This window comes from Python bivittatus, unplaced genomic scaffold (genome assembly GCF_059951505.1).
Source record: "Python bivittatus isolate LINGU-HERP-01145 unplaced genomic scaffold, Pbiv_v1 ctg000700_np1212, whole genome shotgun sequence".
NCBI classification, from domain to species: domain Eukaryota; kingdom Metazoa; phylum Chordata; class Lepidosauria; order Squamata; family Pythonidae; genus Python; species Python bivittatus.
In genome coordinates, this window is record NW_028277098.1 from 72362981 (window position 1) to 72388161 (window position 25181).

General features: G+C 38.5%; 1 protein-coding gene across 4 annotated transcripts in view; it reads right to left on the bottom strand.

Annotated features, from left to right (window-relative positions):
- PPFIA4 (PPFI scaffold protein A4) overlaps window positions 1-25181 on the bottom strand; it is a 117901-nt gene that overhangs the window by 17372 nt on the left and 75348 nt on the right. For all 4 annotated transcript variants that reach the window (XM_088153597.1, XM_088153598.1, XM_088153596.1 and 1 more), the window contains 8 exons: window positions 22470-22532; window positions 21805-21896; window positions 13326-13467; window positions 11026-11231; window positions 5381-5621; window positions 4992-5027; window positions 2577-2710; window positions 1417-1583 (listed from right to left, as the gene is read on the bottom strand). In XM_088153597.1, coding sequence (XP_088009723.1) covers window positions 1417-1583; window positions 2577-2710; window positions 4992-5027; window positions 5381-5621; window positions 11026-11231; window positions 13326-13467; window positions 21805-21896; window positions 22470-22532 — 1081 coding nt within the window. The remainder of the gene's footprint in view (window positions 1-1416; window positions 1584-2576; window positions 2711-4991; window positions 5028-5380; window positions 5622-11025; window positions 11232-13325; window positions 13468-21804; window positions 21897-22469; window positions 22533-25181) is intronic.

The following is a 25181-nucleotide window of genomic DNA, read 5'->3' on the forward strand; positions in this document are numbered from 1 at the left end:
CCAATGTTCACTTTCCTCATGTACATTAGTAACCACTGTTTTATTGTGGCCCTATTTTAATCCACAGTTTCTTCCCAGCTAAGGTCCTTTCTTCCTTAAATTTGTTTTTCACATTCCTGTCCATCCAGAACTTTCCACTTCTGCTTCTGCGCCTTCCCATGGTTTCCATTAAATTGTTACGTTCAATATCCAGGTCTATGACTCCCTGCCTCCACTGTATTTACCAGTGCCTAATTAGACTACCATCAGGCACTATTGTTCCATTCCCATTTCTTGAAAGTAGCTGAAATAAAATGATGCACACAGACAAAAATAAACAGGATCCCCAGGACCTTCTTTCCTATTCTTGCAATCTTTTGTAGACGATTGTGACACCATGCTCAATCGTCATTCTCACTGATTGCTAAACCATGGCATGCTTTTGCAAATGTTTATACTCTTAGTCCTTTGCTTCAAAACTTTTCAACCCTCCACCAGTGATCTCATCCAGTAATTCTTGCTCACAATAATATGTGCCAATTTAGGCAAATAGAAAGATAGATTATAATTATAAATACGAGATTATAATAATTTAGATATATATATATAATTTAGATATATAATTTAGATATATATATATATAATTTATATATAAATTATAAATAAGATAAGCTTAGTGCTCACCTTCTAATACTGTATGTTAAAAAAAGGTGACCAATTTTTTGCATTTCTGACACTTCAGTCTAGAAGTCAGCAATGGAATCAATTATCCAGAAGGGTGTTAGGCATTTGTTCAGTTCAGAAGGTCAGACAGAGACTAGGTAACTATTTGGGGATGCTTTAATTTGGATTCCTGCACTGAGCAAGGGATTGGACTCATTGATGTAAATGGCCTCTTCCATCCTGATAAAAAGGTTGAATGAAGCAAGTGCATCCTTTGGCAAATTCCCTTGCTTCTGCTATTGTACCTTCCAGCTCTGCTGCTCCCTATGCATCCAAGAGTTCTATGTGATCAAGCCATTAACTTCGTCCACTGCTTCTGACAATTCACAGTTCAAAATCCTCTTTAGAAAACACCATTATTGCAATCATATTGATAGGCCAATAGCTAACATTTATTGATTTTAGTGGAATATAATCAACATACATTTTGCAACTCTGTATTATTTCTTTTTAATGCCTTTGATGCACTTCTACAGCTATTATATTTTATTAAATGTTCAACAACTGAATCAAATGGAAAGATAATCCAGGTATATGTAAAACTGAGGGAAACTGAGATTTAACTGGCATTGTGAGTGCTGTTTTTATTGTTCCCATCATATTATTTTCTGCTCTTCCAATTACATAGAAAGACAGCCCTATGTGCTAAATGGTCAACTGCCCAAGAAATTTGTGGGATTTCTTCACTTAGAAAAGGTGAACAGAATCAATTACCTTGCCCAGTAGTGCCTTCTCTGCTCAGTTGGATTAAGCGCCCCTTTTCTTTCTTTCCAAACAAGCGCCCAATAGAAGATTTGATGCCTTTCCTCTTGGAGCCTTTATGCAGTGAATCCTGGCTGCTATTACTGCTGCTGGGGTTACTTGCTTGATCCTCCAGAGAACTAAAGGATGTGAAGGAAAAGTTCATGATCTCATTATAGTGAAGTTAAGGTCCATTCTCCTCTTGGGATCAGTCTCATTTCCCTCTCTCTCTCTCTCTCTCTCTATTTTCAAAAGACTCTTGTTTTTCTCAGAATACCATATCCAGCTAACCTCTGTTTGTGAGGGAGGGCAGCAGCTAGCATCAATATTGTGCAAAACATCTAGAGAAAACCCAACTGAGACATACATTTGAAATTTGTTCTGTGGAAGATTAACAGCTCCATAATTCTTTCAGATGCAAAGAATATAGTTAGAATAATTTAAACCCAGAAAGGAACCCCAAGATTTTCTGTTACAGACTGATCACCCACAGAATGTTATATAATAAGATTTTTATGAACAGATTTTCTATCCATCTTCCTCACCTCAACTACTTACCACTGTGGCAGGGAAAAGCATGATTAGAAAACAAACTGAAGCAAAGCAAAGGGAAGTGAAAAGACTAAATTTCGGAAATCAGCAGCTGTTGATACCCCTTTCTTCTTAATACCTAATACCTCTTTCTTCTTAATAATTGCATAAGAATACTATTACTTGCACCTTTTGTTTCATCAGCAGCCAGTAGATGATCCAATATCTATATCTTAAACTGTCTTCATGTGTGGCAATCAAGATTACAGCCAAGAGGCAAAGAATAATTATGAAAAGAAAATTAGCATTTGCCTATCTACTCAGCTTCAGTCTATTTTATGGGGACATTTCCATATATCACTGGTTAGTACTAATGTTCCAGTGATGTACCATCAATCTTGCAGTCCACAAAGCACATTAGTTATTATTCTTCTCCCAGTCCTCAACACAGGAGGAACAATTAGTATTAGTTACATTATTCAAGAAGCTTTTAGAGATGTTTTTGTAAAATATGTAATCTGCCTTTTCACCTAGTATAGTTGAGTATATCTGACAACCTATAACTGACAGAATGCATCTCTTCCCTCCCCAGGCATATGTACCTCTTGCCTTCCTCTTGACTAAAAGCAGGATGTCCAAGTTTCTCCAGCCTCAGGCTCCTGGGTGAAGAAGGAGGAGAAGTCTCACATTTGATAGTGGTTTTATCTTCTCGACTCTCATCTCGACCAGCTGGTGTCTGAACAGATAAGGTAAAGTCAGACTGGAGATTCCTGTCTAAAAACTTCCCTCCAATCTCCAGCACACTTATCAGAAACGTGTTAGTTAATTAAAGGAGAAGGCAGAACAGAATCAATGCATCAAGTATATCATGGGGGCTACTGCTTACTGCATGCTGAGCCAAAGGGCTAGATGATCAAGTAATAATTATAAGTACCATTTGGAGTGATATCGTCATAATATGAGGCAATAGAACCCACAACAGCAGGAAGAAGGAGACAGATTGTGACACATCAACAATCTGGAATCGTAATGTGTAGCAATCAGGACAGGAGCCTCTGACTTGGAATCATTTAAACAGCAACTCACACCTGATTATATCAGATACAAAGTATTCTATGGGCAAAAGGATCATTCTTGAAATAGCAATCTCTAATGCATTTCGAGGGATGGGAGCTGGCAATTTCCTACCTAAGCCAAAGACCTGGGACCCCATCAGCAGGATATGGAGAAGTACCCTGCAGAAGCTGCCCATTCAAAACCATCTGAAGGACAGCTTAAAGAACACTGCTTGCATAAGTAAAAATAATAGAAAAGTGACCAAAAAAAAAAAAAGTAGAAGGTGTACCAATATACTACACTGTTTTCCCAGAACTTGGTCTTCAACAAAGCCACTGTTACTACCTCATAAAAATATTTTACAATTCTCACTCATAGAAATTTCCACACTATCACTGGGAAATCAGCAAGAAACTGATTCAGCATATCCTATAACACAAATCATTCTTAAAATGAACAGAATTTGACACTGCAAGTAAAGTTATCTAAGCATCCAGGAACAAAGAACTTTCAATAGGAGAAATAAGTTATAGACACTTGACAGAGAAAACACTACTTCTGAAACAGGAATTGGTTCCAAACTGATTTACTCTGAGCATAGAATCAACAAGCATTCTGGCTGAAGACAAAGATGTATAAAATGGAGAAGCAGGTGGAAGCATGCAAGGAATAGTAGGAGTATGGCAGGAGCAGCATTGTCTTAAAGGGAGATCTGGATTTAAACATCAAACCCCAAGTCCCAATTTAAGTATGCAGAAATGCAATGAAGAGACACTTATCAGTTTGCAAGAACTCCACCTCTCACAAAAGATATTCTCTGTATACAACTCAAGACCTGAATATTCTCTAGCCTATTGTAGGTTATGGGATGTGGCACAGATATGGGAAATCAGCACTCTGTGCTTTTTCTTGTCCTTGCTGTGCTGTTTATTGCCTTGCAGATCTTATCCTTTAAATCTTTTCTAGTATCTAAAGATACTAGATACGTTTCTAATATCTAAAGATATTTGTTTTAAACCTTCCAGTCTAGTTTACTTTTTACAGTACACTTCCTACTATATTACTTAGTTAGGTTTACCTTGAATTACTGTATTTGGGACTTTGGATTTCAAAGTTTCCCTAATAATTTATTTAATATATACCCTGCCTTTCTACCCTAGCAGGTACTCAAGATGACTTTACTAGAAACATACAGGAAGACACTGAGAAAAGTTTCTATTCATCTGACAGAAGATGCAGACTTGGGAAAAGTGTGATATCGTAAACCATTTTAACAGTTCACAAATTAGCACAGGGAAGTGGATGCTATATATAATGTCATAGGTACTATTTATATGAAACTAATATAGATATATATAGACTTATAGATATAGATATATACACATACATACATACAAGCATACATACATACACACACATACAGTAACTACTACTTATAACCTCTCAGCAGCAATCTATTTTGATTTGAATGGCTTGAAGCAGAGGATGCATAATCTCTCTGCAACAAAACTTATTTTGGAAAAAGTTCCTTGATCATCTGCAATAACTAATCGCTCTATATTTATGGTAGAACATCAATACTTATATGTAGGACAAACAAAACAACACATAGAGCTATATGGTAATATTTTACCTGCATTTGAGAATGATCCACTTTCAGATAATAGCCAGAATAAACATTGCTTTATTCTTTAAAATATTTTCAGTACAATTTTATTGTTCAGAAGATACAATTGCTATGTTATAACTTAGACTACCCAATGTTTAAGATGACAGAATACATTCCATTCTGTCCATGTAGCTCAACTACATTCCATGTAATGTAGTTCCATTACACCAGTGCAGGACAACTGCTCAACACACATAATAGAGTTAGCAGGGAAATAGAAAAGCAGATAAGTTACAGAAGAGGTGCAAGAATATAAATCCACAAATAAGAGCAAAGAAATGGACAGACTCACAAGTAGCTTTCTCCGATGTTTCCTCAAATCACTTGGCTGTCAAAAGATTGATATAAAAACAGTGGAAGTTAGCTCAAAATGACTCTAGGAAGCAGGTGGCAAACTGTTCAGTACAACTGGGACTAGGGAGGGCTAAAGAAACTATGAGCAGCAGCCATGGTGGAGGAGGACTTGTCAAGAGAAAAAAAGGTCAGTGTGGCATTGTATTATTAGACTAAAGAGCTTTATATACTAAATAAACTAGAAATGCCAAAGGCTTTAGTAGCTGGGCAATACAACAGGCCCTTATAAGACACAATGACAGCATTGTAGGGAGCACAACGTATCATCAAAAACCCCACTTCCTTCCCAACCAAACACATTTTTTCTCCTTTTCTTTCCATGCTTACCAGGGTCATGCTGCATATTCGATCAAGGTCCTGAGCTGTGCTGCGAGAGGTGAGTTTTGGAGTAGAACGTCCACTGACAGGAGGAGATGAACTTGCCAGGGACAGGGCAGTTAAAGATGTGGGAATGGATGCTCTCTTGCGTAACTGTGTCAGATTTAGGGCTTCCATGCTACCACTGGTGACACGGCTCTCTAATTGTTCAGCCCGCAGTTCAGTTGATTCTTTCTCCTCCTGGATCATTCTAGACCAGATCATAAATTTAATCTCAGCTGGGATTTTACTATTTTTCTTAAGCAGGAACAGATATACAGTACTGTGCAAAAGTTTTAGGCAGGTGTGGAGAAATGCTGTAAAGTAAGAATGCTTTCAAAAATATATATTGTAATTGTTTATGTTTATCAATTTACAAAATGCAAAGTGAGCAAACAGAATACAAATCTAAATCAAATCAGTATTTGGTGTGACTGCCCTTTGGCTTCAAAACAGCATCAATTCTTACACTTGCACACTTTGTACACTTGCACAAAATCAGGAATCTTGTAGGATTAGAGTCAGGTGTATGATTAACCAGTTATACTAAGCAGGTGCTAATGATCATCAATTTCATATGTAGATTGAAACACAGTCATTAACTGAAACAGAAACAGCTGTGTAGGAGGCTTAAAACTGGGTGAGAAACAGCCAAACTCTGCTACTAAGGTGAGGTTGTTTCAGGTCACAACCATGAAAGACAGAAGGTAGTAGACTGCATCAGCAAAGTCTCTCCCAGGCAAAAATTTCAAAGCAGATTGGGGTTTCAAGATGCGCTTTTCAAGCTCTTTTGAAGAAGCACAAAGAAACGGGCAACGCTGAGGACCGTAGACGCAGTGGTTGGCCAAGGAAACTTAATGCAGCAGATGAAAGACACAGCATGTTTACTTCCCTTCAACATCGGAAGATGTCCAGCAGTGCCATCAGCACAGAACTGGAGGAAACCAGTGAGACCCAGGTACACCCATCTACTGGCCGGAAAAGTCTGGCCAGAAGTGGTCTTCATGGAAGAATTGTGGCCAAAAAGCCATACCTCTGACGTGGAAACAAGGCTAAGCGACTCAACTATGCACGAAAACATAGGAACCAGGGTGCAGAAAAATGGCAGCAGGTCATTTGACTCATGATGAGTCAAAATTTGAAATATTCGGCTATAGCAGGAGGCAGTTTGTTTGCCGAAGGGCTGGAGAGTGGTACAATAATGAGTGTCTGCAGGCAACAGTGAAGCATAGTGGAAGTTCCTTGCAAGTTTTGGGCTGCATTTCTGCAAATGGAGTTGGAGATTTGGTCAGGATCAATGGTGTCCTCAATGTGAGAAATACAGGCAGATACTTATCCATCATGCCATACCATCAGGGAGGCCTGTGATTGGCCCCAAATTTATTCTGCAGCAGGACAACGACCCCAAACATACAGCCAATGTCATTAAGAACTATCTTCAGCATCAAGAAGAACAAGGAGTCCTGGAAGTGATGGTTTGGCCCCCACAGAGCCCTGATCTCAACATCATCGAGTCTGTCTGGGATTACATGAGGATTTGAGGCAGCCTACATCCACAGGAGATCTGTGGTTAGTTCTCCAAGATGTTTGGAACAACCTACCTGCCGAGTTCCTTCAAAAACTGTGTGCGAGTGTATCTAGAAGAATTGATGCTGTTTTGAAGGCAAAGGGTGGTCACACCAAATATTGATTTGATTTGGGTTTTTCTTCTGTTCACTCACTTTGCATTTTGTAAATTGATAAACATAAACAATTACAATATATATTTTTGAAAGCATTCTTACTTTACAGCATTTTTCACACCTGCCTAAAACTTCTGCACAGTACTCTAAGTATTCAAAGTTTCTATGTAAAACACAATTCTAGTTCACAGAGCAATTCAGTATAGTGTGTTTATGTACTATACCAAAGAAACTGGAACAATTTATATCATTAAGCAGGCTTACTTGTACTCACTCAAGCAAGTACAAGGACCCATTTTTAAAATTATCTTATTAAACATTTCTCCATACTACCTTAAACTGTTCTGTTGCATTCCTTACCCACAGCCCACATTTTCAATACACTCAGAATCCAAAATGCTAGAACATTAATCTTTTTATTATAACTCAAAATCGTGATGTGGTCAAATATCTCCATACACTGAACTTCCTTGTGCTTTAATCCATGACTATATTTTGTTTACTTCTTGAAGAATTATCAGTATAACTTTCATTACAAAATTAATTTAATGCAATTTCCATTACAAAATTAAGCCCAACATCGGATTTGTTTCCTGTATGTCACTGCAGACCTTAGGCAAAGCCTTGGTAAAATCAGATTTGTCATTAGGTTAAAAAAAAAATCTCTTGCAGGCAGCAGAGCCAAAAATGTTTGCTATGGACTTTCAACAATGAGATTGAGATGGTGATAGAAATAGAATTGCTCATTAACTTCTATCTGACTCAGCAGCAGATTCATTTGAGATAATATATGTTTCTATTTGGTACCATGTTGGTTCACCATATTTTATTTATTTATTTATTGTTTATATGTCTATATCACTATATTCCACAAGGATGCATGGCTGTTAACAATCAAAACCAACAATCATTAATAAAATAATCAGTAATTTGGGACTGCCTCTCCACCATGCTCTAACTGCCCCCTTGGAAACAACCTATGGAACTGAGGCAGCTTAACTTAGAATGCATCCAGACAACCATTTTAATTTATTTGATTTTGGTGCCACCCAACTCTGGTGACTCACAATGCAACAAAAAAATATAAACTACAACACAATTCAAAAACATCACCAGCAAAAAAAAACCAAATAAGTAAAAGCAGATAAAAAACGAGATGGTAAATCCACCCAACAGAACTCAGGTGGCTGGAGCACCTTGTAAGTTCTTTTGTTGGCTGGATTTACCATCTTGTCCAAGACCAGGTTTTCAAGGCCCTCCAAAGTGCTATCAGGGTGGGAGCCACCCAGTTTGCATTTAATGATTTCTTCCTACTCCCTACTACTATTTAATATGCTTTTCTCCAATTTGTGAGATGGCACAAAACTATGCCAGCATAATTCGCTCTGTTCCAAGAGCTAATCTCTGTTCTGCCTTATAATTAGGCTGGCGAGCAGTGCTGCCTTTACAGGTTTAACATGGAACAAGTTATGGGCAGCATTTGGTGGCTGCACTTCCTACACCACCAATGTTTCTGCTCCACCTGTTGAATAGGGAACGCAACCACCAGTCACTCTCCTCAACCCTGTAGTGCAGTAGAACTGGGTGATGGGAACCTACCAATTAGAGACCAGGCACTCTTCCTTCATCAAAAACTATTATAACCATTAAGACAGTTTAATGGTCATATTTAAAACAAAGTAAAAGTTCTGTACTATCCTTCAAGTTGCCTAAATGATAGGCGGCCAGCAGACAGGTGCTCTGCAACAATGGCTTGTTACCTGGGTTAGCTCTGAACACGTCTACCATTATTCTGGGAGAATGGTATATATATGTAAAAAAAAAAAACAACAACCCAAGAAACAGGTTGACAGGTCACTGGCATGGTGGAGGGGTATGGGAAAAAGCAGGATATAACACAAAATAGTTTCAGGTGAAACGTGTTCTGTTTCACCCAAAAACTCACTCACTCACTCTCTCTCTCTCTCTATATATATATAGTGGAGTGCATTAGGAACAGCACTGCACATTGATCTTCATAGCTGTCTGTAAGAAAAGGATGTGTAGAAACCAGGAGACTGTGAGTTCTAGTCCCACCTTAGGTATGAAAGCCACTAGGTGACTTTGAGCCAGTCACTCTTTCTCAGCCCCCAATGTCAGGCTCGGGTGACAAGCCAATCAGTCAATTCCTGTTGCAACCAATGGATCAACATTTGGTTGATCCAGAAAAAAAAGGAGATCCTGCACATGCAGGAAAAACACTAGGAAGAAAAAAAAACTTGCTTTCACCAAGTACTGAACATGTGTTTTCAAACAGGTCTATCACTGTTTCACAAGAGTAGTGAATATATGTTAACAGGAGTTCATGTAAGAACTGATTTACATTTCAGAAAGCACCAGCCAGGCATGATGCAGGCAGCTGCCTGTGGAAGCCAGTTGTCATGTCAACCCAGCTGCACAAACCAACTGACCATGGAGGGTTATGCGCAGCAACCATACCAGTTAAGGTATGCACCTGTAGCTGAAAGCAGCCAGTAGGAACTGGGCAGATCTTAGTTCCTGGCTGTGGCATCACCACAATTGCTGCCAGTATGCCTGTATACCTTCTCCCACAATTCCTACTGTATTCTCTCACACCCCTGGGGACAGTCTTTTCTAAGCATTTTTCCCCAAAGAAATCTTCTCTGATGCTGAATTATTTGGGAATAGGTGAAATGGAGACCTCCTCTCTGCCTTTTCATAGCTTAAGCAAAAAAGAAAATATATGATCCTTTGAGAATGAGTGTGCTAATTTAGTAAGAATGTGTTGCAGCCCAATGGCTATGCCCCAGCAGGAATATACAACATATACACATATATAAAATATAGGCAGAACAAATAGAACAAAGTACAGCAAAGGCACACAGCTCAAATAATTTTCTATAAAATACTGCCCTCCCCCAAGGCTTGATCTGCATCTAGTGCCATCATTCCCTACATTGCAATATTTTTCTTGGATTTATAATCCAGATTTCTGGGGTTTGGGATGCTACTTATCTGGTTCTGAGCAGCCCAGGAAGAGATGCTCCAGCTCCTCCCATGAGAAAAAAGGTGAAACAAAACCAAAATGCAGCTGCCTCTTCCTCTTTTAAAAATCCAACTCAGAGTAGAATCTTCCCATCCCCAATTGGCTCTTTAGTGTTTGATTTCTCTTGAGCTTTGATTGTCTCCCATTACCCTGACTGACATGTTAGATTTAACTGATAGATCAGGTTTAGGTTTTCATTATTTTATGTGTGAACTTATTGTCTGAACTTTCTTGTCAGACAATATAGCCAAAAACTATGTATACAGCAAGGATTGTGAGGGGAGAAGGTGGACAACCCTACTTTAATCTTAGATCAGCTAAATACAAAGTTATGCAGCCATAGCTATGGGCTAGGGAAGAGATGAAGGCAGCATCATGAGAACATGACCTTAAAGAACAATTAGCGAGGCATTTTTGAGCTGCCATTAGGGGGATGTATAGATGAGTCCTTAGATTCTAATTTTTATTTTTCCTCTTGGCCTGCTCCTCTAGCAACATGTTTTTGAGTGATGAGAGAACACTAAAGTTACACACTTAATACTTTTTCATATATTACAGAAAGTATAGATTTTGCTCTATGTTATCCAGACTGTGATCTTCAAAAGGATGACATTAGGGATGAATGAAATACTTGTGCTATTTCTGGGAGGCAGTCCAATGAAATTGCTGAGATATTTTCTCTCAACATCTCATTACTGCTCACAGAACTCCTCAGCATCTACACATAAACATTTGGAAGTATCAATCTAGCATATGTCTTCCTAATTTATTTCTTGGAGATAAATCACACATTTTTCTGCCTTTATATAATCTGATCCTTGAATACATACAGAGCCAACTAAATTATACAGGGTACATGCACCTGAATTGGACAATATATTCCATACCTAATCTCCTCATTGATGGCATCCAGTTGTTCCTGCAGCATCATGGCAAGAGTCTGGGCATCAGAGTGACCACTGGGAGACAGCATGTCCATAGAGCTGAAGACTGTCTCTTGGTCATCTTCATCAACATCAGAGATCTCTGGGTCACTGTCAAAAGTGTGGGCTGGAGTACTCAGGATGCCACTTGGTTGGCCATGCTCCCAATCCTGGACACATAAAATCACAAGACACCCTATGTAAGGCATGATTCCCCCATAACTGCAATGTCAATATCACCATCTTGCTGAAATATCAACAGATAGAAGCCATTTCTTTCTGCTGGGGTCTGAAATGACAGATTGTCATATACATAGTTTAAACAATCCCACTGTTTCAGCTAAGCAAACAAGAAAAATCCTGCTGAGAACAAGGTGTTAAGAAGGTAATTTGGTCCTCTGAGAATCACCTGTATTTGAAAGGAATGCATAACATACAGTGCAGGCCTTCAGATTGGTGCCAAGCAAAAGAGTGAGTCTATGCAAGAGATGTAATTTCTACATTACTCATTCCCTACTGTATCTTTTCCCCTCTCCCTAGCCTTATGAACTTGGCTTGATTGCTTGTTATCATTAGCTAGAGAATGGTCAGATACATAGACACCCACCAAGAAAGAAACAAAATAGGGAAAATTAATAGTTCTTCAGTGCTTCAGATATTTGAGTACAGATTAGGGTACTCAATTAGGGATTCTGGGTTAGCAAAACAGCTGCATTTAACTCATAATGAACTAAAGGAAGCTATCTTGTGCAACATTAGGAAAAAGGGTCTTCATTTTAGTGCTTTAAGTGTTTTATGCAAAAACAACTAATAGTATTCACTATACTATACTACAGATATACAAACAGCAAAACAATAAACCTCGGCAATCTGGATAAGAGAATATTGGGTTTCTTATTCAACTGTTAGCAAGCAGGTAACTGGCTTTCAGATTAAACCAAGAATCTCAGTTCTTAAATAATAAGCTTGGATTCTGGGTAGGCAACCTCATCCACTCCAGATGTTCTGGATTGCTTATCTCACAATCTCTCACAATTTGCTTTATAGGGTGGGAATGATAGAAGCGGATGTTCAAAAAACTGGAGGATACTAATTTTCTTCTATCAGAGTGATTGTGGAGGAGTATGGAGATGGCCTTGAAGAAGGAGTTCAATAACCTTTATGTAAACATCAGCTTAGCCTGGATAGATGGAAGAAGGTGATGACAAACTCAAGACTGCCTTACCTTGATTCTCTTTAGTGTAAGAGAGGAGAGAGAAAATCTTTGTCAGGCTTTCAAGATTCTGCTATTATACCCTATAACAATAAAGTTCATGTGGCATCTGTTTCCTGACCTGGTCTGGCTCAAAGGGCAGACACTGATCCACTATTAAATTTACAACTGCCTGATCTTATACCAGATTTACTAGCCCTATACAGAATTTTAATGATTTACATTAGAGTTTAAGAAATTGATCACCCTTTATTCTGCAGCCGATTGACCCTTTCAACTCTCAAGATTTATAGAAAGCAGTTTGGAAATATACTTACTAAATAAATAGATAAATGTACTTGGTGTCTGGAGTTCCATGAAAAATATTTCCCTGATAAAAAGAACTTAAGGAAATTGCTAATATATTTGTTACCATATTGAGTAACCTGGATAGAGGAATGACTTAATTACACTGATTAAAAAATAGGGAAAAAAGGAATGATCTTTGAACTTATTGTTTCAAAGGAGCACACTGAACAGATACCTATTTGTTTCAATATGCAATTTTACACAAAGTGAGCAATTCTCATTTAAGCAGTTCACTAATCCCCAAATATGGATTTAAAAATGCATATACTGCCAGTTCAAATCTCTAATGTGGCTGATAAAAATAATTAGAAAATAAAATATAAGAAAATAAATAGCAACACCAGATCCCAACCAAGTAATGAAATACAAGAGCTGCTTCTTTCTTTTCCAGATTTCACAGTATTGCAAAGATTCTTTGAAATTTCATCTTACCACCTTCTGTACAAGCCCAACATAAGTACTGTCCTGGCCACCATTCAGCGAAGTGGCCTTTCTGCACAACAGGGAGTCTCTTTCCTTTGGAGGGGTTTAGGTTTGCAGCTGTTACTGCCAAGTGAAAAGCCACCCCCCCCATTTTAAAAGCACAAGACAGCTGTTGCAGCTGTTGCCAATACAAAGATTTTATGATGTACTCCAAGATGCAGAGTAACTGGAGCTGCCCCCTAGAGATTTGTTGAAGCAAGGCAAACATCAGGAGTTTTACCTTGGAGGGTTCTTCCTGAAGAGCTACAAAACGACTCTTTGGTGCCCGATGAAGACTGGAAGGTGTTGCAAAGGGGTCTGGGGATGGATGGACCATAGTACTCAGGGGATATCTGAGATCAGGAGTACTTCCGACAAGGGACCTATTAAAAATTAAAGTGAAGAAAATACTTGCTTTAAAGAAATAACTAAAGTTATATTGTTTAAAGTTTAGTTTTCTATAGAGAAATCCTGAAATTAAATACATTTAATATGATTTTTCTGATCTTCTGTCAATATCCTAAAATATTGTATAGATATATAGCCAGAGAACATGCATTGAAAGTCACAGGGCAGGAGGGGTCCCTTATTTTTTCTGGCTAGTGAGCAGATTTGGGGGGGGGGGTCTGGCTAATAAATAATTCTAGAGCAGTTTTAAGTTACTATAACTATGCTATAGATATTCTTACATAAAGGTTGCCATGGTGAGTGTGTCCAATCACAACCTCCCCTCCCCACATACCAAAGGGCAATAAAACAGTGGGCCTTTCATTGTCTATGAATATTCTGGTTTAATTCAGGGCCACAATGATCAGGCGTTTCTGGGGGGTGGTTAGTATTTTCCAAAAGTAAATCTCTTAGAACAGTACAGAATGTCTGTAAGCTACCAGACCAGCTTGGTACAGATAGATTACTATTGTTGTTGTTGTTTAGTCGTTAAGTCGTGTCCGACTCTTCGTGACCCCATGAACCATATTGCGCCAGGCCTTCCTGTCCTTCACTGCCTCCCTGAGTTTGCTCAGTTTCATGCTCATTGCTTCAGTGATGCTATCTAACCATCTCATCCTCTGCCGTCCTCTTCTCCTTTTGCCTTCAATCTTTCCCAGCATCAGGGTCTTCTCCAAAGAGATCTCTCTTCGCATTAGGTGACCAAAATATCTGAGTTTGAGCTTCATTATCGATCCTTCCAATGAGCAATCAGGGTTGATTTCCTTTAAGATTGACTGGTTTGACCTCCTAGCAGTCCAGGGGACTCTCAAGAGTCTTCTCCAGCACCACAGTTCAAAGGCATCAATTCTTCGGCGCTCGGCCTTTTTATGGTCCAGCTCTCACAGCCATACATTACTACTGGAAAAACCATAGCTTTGACTATGCGGATCTTTGTCGGCAAGGTGACGTCTCTGCTTTTTAATATGCTATCTAGGCTTGCCATAGCTTTCCTCCCAAGGAGCAAGCGTCTTTTAATTTCATGGCTGCAGTCTCCGTCTGCGGTGATCTTGGAGCCCAAATAAATGAAGTCTGTTACTGCTTCCATTTCTACCCCTTCTATTTGCCAGGAATTGATGGGTCCAGATGCCATGATCTTAGTTTTTTTAATGTTGAGTTTCAAGCCAGCTTTTGCACTCTCCTCTTTCACCCTCATCAAGAGGCTCTTTAGTTCTTCTTCACTTTCTGCCATTAGGGTGGTATCGTCCGCATATCTGAGGTTGTTGATGATTCTCCCTGCAATCTTGATTCCGGCTTGTGATTCTTCCAGCCTGGCATTTCTCATGATGTACTCTGCATATAGGTTAAATAAGCAGGGTGACCGTATACAGCCTTGTCGTACACCTTTCCCTATTTTGAACCAATCGGTTGTTCCATGACCGGTTCTAACTGTTGCTTCTTGGCCCGCATACAGATTTCTCAGGAGACAGGTAAGGTGGTCTGGTACTCCCATCTCTTTAAGAATTTGCCACAGTTTGTTGTGATCCACACAATCAAAGGCTTTTGCATAGTCAATGAAGCAGAAGTAGATATTTTTCTGGAACTCTCGTGCTTTCTCCATGATCCAGAGAATGTTGGCGATTTGATCTCTAGTTCCTCTGCCTCTTCGAAACCCAGCTTGTACATCTGGTAGTTCTCGGGTCATGTATTGCTGAAGCCTAGCTTGTAGGATTTTGAGCATAACCTTGCTAGCATGTGAAATGAGTGCAATTGTGTGATAGTTTGAGCATTCTTTGGCGTTGCCCTTCTTTGGAATTAGAACATAAACTGACCTTTTCCAATCCCGTGGCCACTGTTGCGTTTTCCAAACTTGCTGGCATATTGAGTGCAGCACTTTAACACCATCATCTTTTAGTATTTTAAATAACTCAGGTGGAATACTGTCATCTCCACTAGCTTTGTTGTTAGCAATGCTTCCTAAGGCCCACTTGACTTCACTCTCTAGGATGTCTGGCTCAAGGTCAGTGATCACACCAGCGTGGACATCAGGGACATTAAGATCTTTCTTGTATAGTCCTTCTGTGTATTCTTGCCACCTCTTCTTAATCTCTTCTGCTTCTGTTAGGTCCCTGCCTTTTTTGTCCTTTATCATGCCCATCTTTGCACTAAACGTTCCTTTCATATCTCCAATTTTCTTGTAGAGATCTCTAGTCTTCCCCATTCTATTGTTTTCCTCAATTTCTTTGCATTGTTCATTTAAGAAGGCCTTCTTATCTCTCCTTGCTATTCTCTGGAAATCTGCATTCAGTTGCTTATATCTTTCCCTTTCACCCTTGCTTTTCGCATTCCTTCTTTCCACAGCTATTTGTAAAGCCTCATCAGACAGCCATTTTGCTTTCTTGCATTTCTTTTTCTTTGGGATGGTTTTAGTTGCTGCCTCCTGTACAATGTTACGGACCTCCGTCCATAGTTCTTCAGGCACTCTGTCTACCAAATCTAATCCTCTAAATCTATTCATCACCTTCACTGTGTACTCACAAGGAATATGATCTAAGTCATACCTGAGTGGTCTAGTGGTTTTCCCTACATTCTTCAATTTAAGCCTAAATTTTGCAGTAAGAAGCTCATGATCTGAGCCACAGTCAGCTCCTGGTCTTGTTTTTGCTGTCTGTATAGAGCTTCTCCATCTTTGGCTGCAAAGTATATAATCAATCTGGTTTCGGTATTGACCATCTGGTGATGTCCATGTGTAGAGTCGTCTCTTGTGTTGTTGGAAAAGAGTGTTTGCTATGACTAGCTTGTTCTCTTGACAGAACTCTATTAGCCTTTGCCCTGCTTCATTTTGTACTCCAAGGCCAAACTTGCCTGTTATTCCGATTACTCCTTGACTTCCTACTTTAGCATTCCAATCCCCTATGATGAAAAGGACATCTTTTTGGTGCTAGTTCTAGAAGGTGTTGTAGGTCTTCATAGAAGCGGTCAACTTCAGCTTCTTCAGCATCAGTGGTTGGGGCATAGACTTGGATGACTGTGATATTGAATGGTTTGCCTTGGATACGCACTGAGATCATTCTGTCGTTTTTGAGGTTGTACCCCATTACTGCCTTTCCCACTCTCTTATTGACTATGAGTGCAACTCCATTTCTTCTAAGGGTTTCTTGCCCACAGTAGTAGATATAATGGTCACCCGAATTAAATTCACCCATTCCAGTCCATTTCAGTTCGCTGATTCCCAAGATGTCGATGTTCAGTCTTGTCATCTCATGTTTGACCACATCCAGCTTGCCTTGGTTCATAGATCTTACATTCCAGGTACCTATACAATATTGTTCTTTACAGCATCGGACCTTCTTTTCGCTTCCAGATACATCCACAGCTGAACGTCCTTTCGGCTTTGGCCCAGCCACTTCACTCTTTCTGGAGCTACTTGGAATTGCCCTCCGCTCTTCCCCAGTAGCATATTGGACACCTTCCGACCTGAGGGGCTCATCTTCCGGCGTCATATCTTTTAGCCTTTTAACATTGTCCATGGGGTTTTCTTGGCAAGGATACTGGAGTGGGTTGCCATTTCCTTCTCCAGTGGACCACATTTTGTCAGAACTCTCTGTCATGACCTGTCCATCTTGGGTGGCCCTGCACGGTATAGCTCATGGCTTCACTGAGTTACGCAAGCCCCTTCGCCACGACAAGGCAGTGATCCATGAAGGGGATAGATTACCATAGTCCAGTAGAAAAATGGAACTTTTCTGTGTTTCCCAGAGCATTCTGTCCTGAGAAGGTAACTCTTATCTAGAGTCTTTGTGTAGATCAGAGGTGTTGTTGGAAATACAGATTATGCTTGAGATGGGTGCTTTGCCTTGCAGCATCCCAGCTTCCCATTAGTTTTTTTTTTTTTTTTTAATCAAAAGACTTATTTAAGATAAAGTAAGGAAGGGCAGGACGCTTGGCAAGTACTGAGGAAAGTGTCAGCAGTCATGTCCTTTGGTGCCCCAAAGGCCTCATCAAAGACTAAGCCAGCAATGATGCTTAAATTGACTAAGGAACAACCAAACTACTGAATACATTTATAAGCAAATGAGCATCCTTTATATAAAAACTTAGCTTACATTATCATATTCTACATACTGTATATTGAGCCTAGTCTTAGACAATGGGTGCTGTACAAATGTCTGCAAGAGTGCCAAATCCTGTAACAAAAATATACTCAAAGTGGCTCAGAAGAAGAGTATTAAAAAAAAAAAAAGCTAAATATAAGAATAAATTTAAGTAGCAGATAGGGTTAGAGTGCTGCTAATTATTAGGAGGGAACACTTAGTGTCAAGATCAAGACCTGTTTCAGGAATACTTTTTCATTTCTGGGAAACAAAGGCATAATCCTTCCTTCCTTCCTTCCTTCCTTCCTTCCTTCCTTCCTTCCTTCCTTCCTTCCTTCCTTCCTTCCATTTTATTTAACAATAATACAACATATACAGATATAGATATAGATATTTGCTTCCCTCTTTTAAAAGCTACATCAACAGTACACTGTGCTTGTTTTATTTTTTTTAGTCTTACTATAATCTTTTTATTTTATTTAAAACAGAGGTGTACAGGTAGTCCTCACTTAACAACCAGAATAGAGACCAGAAAATTGGTTTGTTAAGCAGGGCAGTCGTTAAGCAAGTCACCATGTGACCAAACCCAATTTTATGACCATTTTACAATGGTGTTAAGCGAATCACCACAGCTGTTAAGCAAATCATGTGGTCATTAAATGAATCCAGTTTCGCCAATGGACATTTTTGCTGGAATTCGCTTAACGACCACATGATTTGCTTAACAATGTGGAGATTCACTTAGCAGCCATCGTAAAAAAGGTTGCAAATCATGAACATGTGACCACGGGGGTGGTGCAATGGTTTGTAACGGTCATAATTGTGAGTACAGGTTGTAAAGCACTTTTTCCGAGGCCCTGTAACTTCGAACCATCATTAGTCATTAAGTGAGGACTATGTGTATTTTCAAAAAAGATATTATCTATGAATGCACAAATAATTACTCAAGTTATACAATTATTGCTCAATAAAGCATTAATAAAAGATACCATGCAGAATGTATTGTTTTTATGATATAAAATAATATAAATAATACAGGTAAGTATTTAATTTCTGATTCTCCCCTTCTATGTATTCCAACCAATTTGCAGTACCTGTTGCCTTAAGCTTTAGAAACCATACTGTAGAAAGTACAACCAACCCATCTTCCCCTCCCTCCCTGCCTTCCCCAATCTCATCTTAATTTCAATCTAGCCACTTTATGCATCTGTTGAAGTGAGCTGCAGCTCCCAAAAATGTATGCATTTTAATAACATTTGTTAATTGGAAAAGGTGCTACTAGATTTGGTCTGATCTTTTGCCTCCATAGAATACCACGGCTCCTTCCTACAGTAAACATCTTAGTGACTGATTTGGAGCGAGTTGTTTATGTCTAGATAGGTGACTCACTGGCAGCCAGACAGTGAGATAGAGCCCTCTAATGGGGTTAATACTACAAGTTCTCCTGCTGTAGGGTTTTCAGCACTGAGAGGCCTTGAGGCCATGCAAAGCAATTCCAACTGTAGCTCAGTGAACATTACCATACTGATTATGCATGGCTCCTTTTGGTCTGGTATAGATTGCAGGTGGGGGTTCTGAGATCATAGGAGTGGGCTGTGTCCCACTATCTCCAATTTGGACAATACTGATCCACACCTTAATGGTGAGTGGAAAAACAGGAGCAGTGACCAGCCCAGTGTCAGATTAGGTTAGGTCAAGTCAGAACAGAAGGGGAGGGGGAGAGAGGGGGAGAGGGGGAGAGAGAGAGAGAGAGAGTGCTAATGTTAAATGGTAGTTATCTGTTGTGAGTAGCCACTGAAGAAGGCTATGGGAGTGTTTCTATTGGTGAAGTATAATTTACTCCCTCACCCATTCTGGTGGGGCTTTTGAATGTGATGCTCAGAGACCACACCAATTATTAACTGAAAAGTTGAAAGGAGAAGAACAATTCCTTCTTTTAAAACTGTATATACGCTACCCCTAACCAATTACTCAATCAGAGGTCAGCTTAATTAGGACATATTTGTCTCCAATTTTCTTCCAACATGGCAACAAGAAAAAAATGTCAGTGTTTCTTAAACCAGGCATTAATCAGACAAAAAAGCTTGAACAGAAATAATATTATTCAGGCTACAATGACTAAACATATAGAAATATATTTTATACTTTTTGCTAAGAAACAATGGCAAGTTTACCAAAAAAAAAATGCTGTATGTTTTCTTTTTCAATAAAGCAAGAGCTTTCTTGGGCAGCGGGCCTCATAATATACTGTCTCTACAAACCTTACCAGATGAATTGGAGTCTGACTTGGTAAGGTAGGATCAACAATAGTTAAAGCAATGAGCCACAAATGAAATGTATATGGTTGACAATCTAGGTAATAATTTCATTACATGTTAATATACTGAAGTGATATTCTCATATGAAGTATAGATGGCATGAAAAAAAGAGTCCAGTACTCTATACAGAGATAATTCCTACAGTGAACAGCAAAGCTGCAAAATAAAAACTAACCAAAGCAACTGTTAGATAGTGCATTTCAAGTGTTTGGCTGCTTTACTTAATTTGTGGGCATGTTATATAAATGCACCCTCTACTGGATCCCAAAATTACAGCAACTATCCAGATTTTAAGATAAGGATAAAATTTCCCTGAGTCAAGCTCAACTTATAATGACTACATGGACAAATTCATGTTATTTTCTTGTAAAAAATATGGAAAGAGTTCCCCACTGCCTTCTTGTAGGATTTGTTTTCTAAAAAATCCCAATCTAGCCTCCAGCCCTGCAACTTCCTAGTGATCTTCCAGTTGAGATGTAGATCACACCTGGTTCTGCAAAGCTAGCTAACGAGCCAGTTTCACCTTCATCTAAATTTTATTAGACTAGTTTTGCAACCTGAAAATGCAGGATAATGTCGAAAACCTTCCTGGGACTTTCAACAAGATGTAAAGTCATTATTCTAAACCCACTTTTAGGGTCTAATACAAGATCCCCCCCCCCCAAAAAAATCTTTTTGTACTCCTGCGTCCCTTGAGATTACCCAAACTCTACTGATACTACCCTCCTGAGCATTGATAGTATTATTTTGGCTACATAAATGATATACTCTAAATGAATTTTACCTTATAATTTAGTAAAAGTTTCACAAGGTGTTCAAACCCCAAAGACTGGCTCCCAGATTGGTGGCATCTATAATATCCTTCTTATGTGAAAGAATGCTCCCAGAAGTAGTCAGCTCTCATCAGGCTTACAAAGTAATTTTATTGACTGAAAAAGAGAACTGTTTGCTTTCCTCATCTGATATGCAGGATAGCATATCCTTCTCCTATCTTGGATGGAATGCTACTTTACACCAAGTCAGACTCCAATTCATAAGAACATTATTTATAAGATTGGCAATAGCTTTTCCTTTAGGGTTTCAGGCAACAGCCTCTTCTAGGTGCCCAGGGGACAGTCTGAGTAGCATACTGTATATTTTGACATTGAAAAAAATAGCATTTTTCTGCCAGTGAATGGAGCACTGTGAAGCTGATCTCCTTGTTGTGTTCCAAAAAGCCTGGTGCTTGAGAGGGAGAGGACTAGCCTGCTGGCATTGTGCCCTTTGATGTGCTGTCTTTGAACCCAATCCTTCCCTCCTGCCCATAATAATTATCTTGGAGGAAATTAGCTTTCCCTTCCATTTTGAAACAGTTATATGGAGAAGTAAAGCTATGAATTATTCCTTTGTTCTCTCAAGTATGCAAGATTCTATGTCATGATTAAAAAAAATCTAAGAACTCTGAACTTACCAATAAAATCCAAAAGTACAAGGGATTGTCATAAAATGCATGCTGCTGTGAAGCAACCATTGAACAAGTGGAAAATATGAATTTTAACTGCATTATATAAAGACAATTTGTGACTCACTTGAATTTGGGTAGCCCTTCAGTTCTGAGACACGAAAATAATACAGCATCTATCACAATAATATTTGACACAATATAGGGGGTCAGCCTGTATTGGCTAAGAACATTTTTCCAAATTTGAAAACGACTTCCCAGCTTCTTCTGCCTCAGTGTGAAAAACTCAAAAGGTGCAAGAAATTTCCTACTGATAAGTTTTACAGCAGACTTGCTATTGTTCTAGAGAGAACCATAAATAAAGTTATTCCTCACGGAAATACTCAAGAGGGAAATTTTTAGAAGTGTTGATAAAACATGAAGAGAAATGAGTGTCCTCACCTGGTATGTACACTGTCAAGAAAAGGTCCACTTCTTGCTTTTAACTGGTCAATTTCTAATCTCAACCTGTCAATTTCATCAGACAGCCTTCTCTGTTCAGAATAAAAGCAGAAATTGTTTCTCTACAATGAGTTACAACTAACCATCAAAATGAATACATTTGTGAAGTTAAAATGCATGCAAGCAAATAACGATGAGACAAAGCAGGAAACAGCGAAGTATTAGTGCAAAGAGACAGACAGAAGGGAGACACTTCTAAATTGCTATCCAAAAAAGGTTGAGAGCATGCTAGAAAATATTCTTTCACAAAATAATCTATATCTAAAAAATAGAATTAACCTCATACTTGGGACCTATCTATCTAAATTTTACGTGAATGTAAGCCTTAACCGTATATTTTCTAGATTATGACTTTGCACTTCCTTTACCTCTGGTTTATTTGCATAAGTATGGAGGTTGGAATTATGCTTTTCTAATCAGTAAAGGAAGGATCAAGTACTTCATCATACAACAATTACAATCACTAGCAGTTATTGCCACGTAAACTATCAGCCATGCCAGTATGACTATTAGATATCTTCTGACTGTGTTACTTCAAGGCATCAAAAGCAACTCTAATAAATATGCCTGGTACTCCTTACACAAGGCTTAGTAATAGCATTTACCTTGTCATGCTGCTGCTCTTCAATCTGTTTTTGAGTATTTTCCAATTCTTGCAACAATGTGTTCTTAAAAACCAAAAGATATGTAGTTAGAAACAAAAGGGGCCTGAGATGAGGTGGTAGAGAGTAGAACCACTTACCATCAAAATAAAGTTTTCACAATTATTAAAACAAGTAGCTGATATGGAGCAAGACTCATGAGCTGGATTGAGAATGGTGCTAGTTTCAAGAGGAGGAATGATTTCACTGAAACAAATTACACATAGTAGATACAGGAGAAGAGATGATTCTCCTTAGAGTATCATAGAAATGGTTGAAGGGTAAAAATCTCTCTCCTCTCCCTGCATGATCCCAAATCAGTCCCCCTGCCCTTATGCTACCTGATTACTTAAAATCTTATACAGCAGACTAACCACAGGACAAGTGGAAAAGCTTGTTTAGTCCTAACTGTAAATGTTTCATAAACTATGAAAATGGACTAGAAATATTTTTGACAGTGCTGTACAGCAATAATATTGTTCGTTAGAATTGTAATAATTATACATTATTTATAATTCATGAAGATAAACAAAACAATTATACATTATTTATAATGTATAATTGTTTTGTTTATCTTCATGAATTGCTCTGAAAACCATTTATTTATTTGTTTGTTTGTTTGTTTATTTATTGAATTTGTCACTGCCCATCTCCTTAAACAACTCTTTTAGAAAAAATATACACTTCAAATATAAGTTGTGAGTAAAGTATCTTCAGGTCTTTAAGTATATTTAGTAGTTTCACTGAAGAGATCACTGAAGATTCAAACAATTCTGGTGGTAGGAGAACTTGGACGATTAAATGCATTATTCAAGACAGGTTTTTCAGTTCAAGAATATTAATTATGTATACGAGGGGATCTTTTATTATATACTTATCATGTAACATAAGCTTGAAAAAACTTTGAAGTGAAGGGAGACTGCTTAATGCCATTAGAATTCAAGTGCTAGAGCCATATGTCAACCCTTCCAGGTAGGCCATGTCAAGAAACAGATATTGCAGGGATACCAGGAATTCTACTTCACTGTTGCTGATATATTAAGAGGAGGTAGTCCCCAGGTTAAGTAAGAATGCTTGGTTTAAGGACAACCCATAGTTAAGAATGGAGCCTATTGTAGCAAAATTTGAGTTAAATACACAATGATTAGCATTAAACACACAATGATTTGAGTTCATTATACAATACTACTTATACAGTATTATATAATAATACTGTTCTGCCTTACTTACAAATTCGACTTAAGGACAGATATTGGGAACAGAACTTGTTCTTAAACTGGGGACTACCTGTATCTTGCAAGCCTGTTCAATTTCTCTCCCCCCAGTCTTATACAAACAAAATCAAGGGATGGTTACTTTGAGTTCTTTCTCGTGCTTCTATCTCTGCAGTGTGTCCAAGTCCCTCCTTAACAGTTCATTCCTTCCTTCCTCCCATAATGGCTCTTTCAAGCATTCTCCAAGGTCAGTTGTACCCCATTCTTCTTTGTGCTATTCTCTTTATGACATTTATTAGCATGATAGGTATGTACATATGGGATATGATTCTTACTGAGCTGCTTAATGAAGATCTGACATGTAGTCACTAACAAAAGGAACAGCAATATTGTTAATTAGATAGGAATTGGACTGCTAAATGTGTAGGCAATTCAGACCTCTAGGCTGTTTCTTTGTTTATTTTATTGGGCTTACAGACAACTTTAATTGCAAATTACTTTGAGTAGCATGTACCTGAGTTGGGTCATAATATATAGAATAACAGTCAAGTCACATCAACATCTGAATATAAGAACAAATATAAATATAAAGCCACGAACATTCATCCATTGCTTGCCCAAAAAATATTCCAGTCAGAGAGAACAATATTCCAAATCCAAGGGCTGCTGAAATAACTATATTTAATGGCCTTCCTAAAAACCATTGGGAAAGGAGCCAAATGGGGAGTTGAGGATGGGGGGTTAGGGACACTGTTCCACAAAAGAGAACAGCAATTGGGTTGTTTTTGTGATCCTTGAAGATGGCACTCCCTGAGCAAAAAGATATGAAGGGAGCCTGCTCCAGCAGATCTAATTGGAAGGGCAGATTACTGGTGGTCGTGCAGACATTTTAAAGGTGACAACCTTCAACTGCACCCAGAAGCCAGCTGGCAACCACAGTAGTGATGTTATAGGGGTGAATCAAGATATGCCTGTAACTTGGTTATGATTATTTTGTAATCCTATCTATATTTATTTTGTAGGACTACCTCTTCACAAAAGTCAACCATTTTGCAGTAAATCAACAAAAGTACCTGTCTTGTCCACAAACTCCCTACTGTGTCTCAAAAAAATAAAATCTGGCTTTTTGATAATATGTGTGTTTGTGTGCGTGTGTACACATACAAATACACACGTAGAGAGAGACATGATAAGTTTCTCAGCAACCCAAGGTGTGACTGTGGAACAAGGAAATAAAGGGATTTCAAAAAATGTTAAAAGCCAGAATTCTATTCCATATTTATTGCAGCAGTTATTTAAATCATACTTTCGTAGTTCTTGTATGATAAGAACAGAGAGAAAAATCCCAGAAAAGAGGCAAAGTCTTGTAAAAAACCAAGGCAGCAAAGAGTCAACCTCTCTGTCCATCCTGTCCCCATGCTCTAATGCTCTGCAGCAATAATATTTTTCTAATATTCCTTTT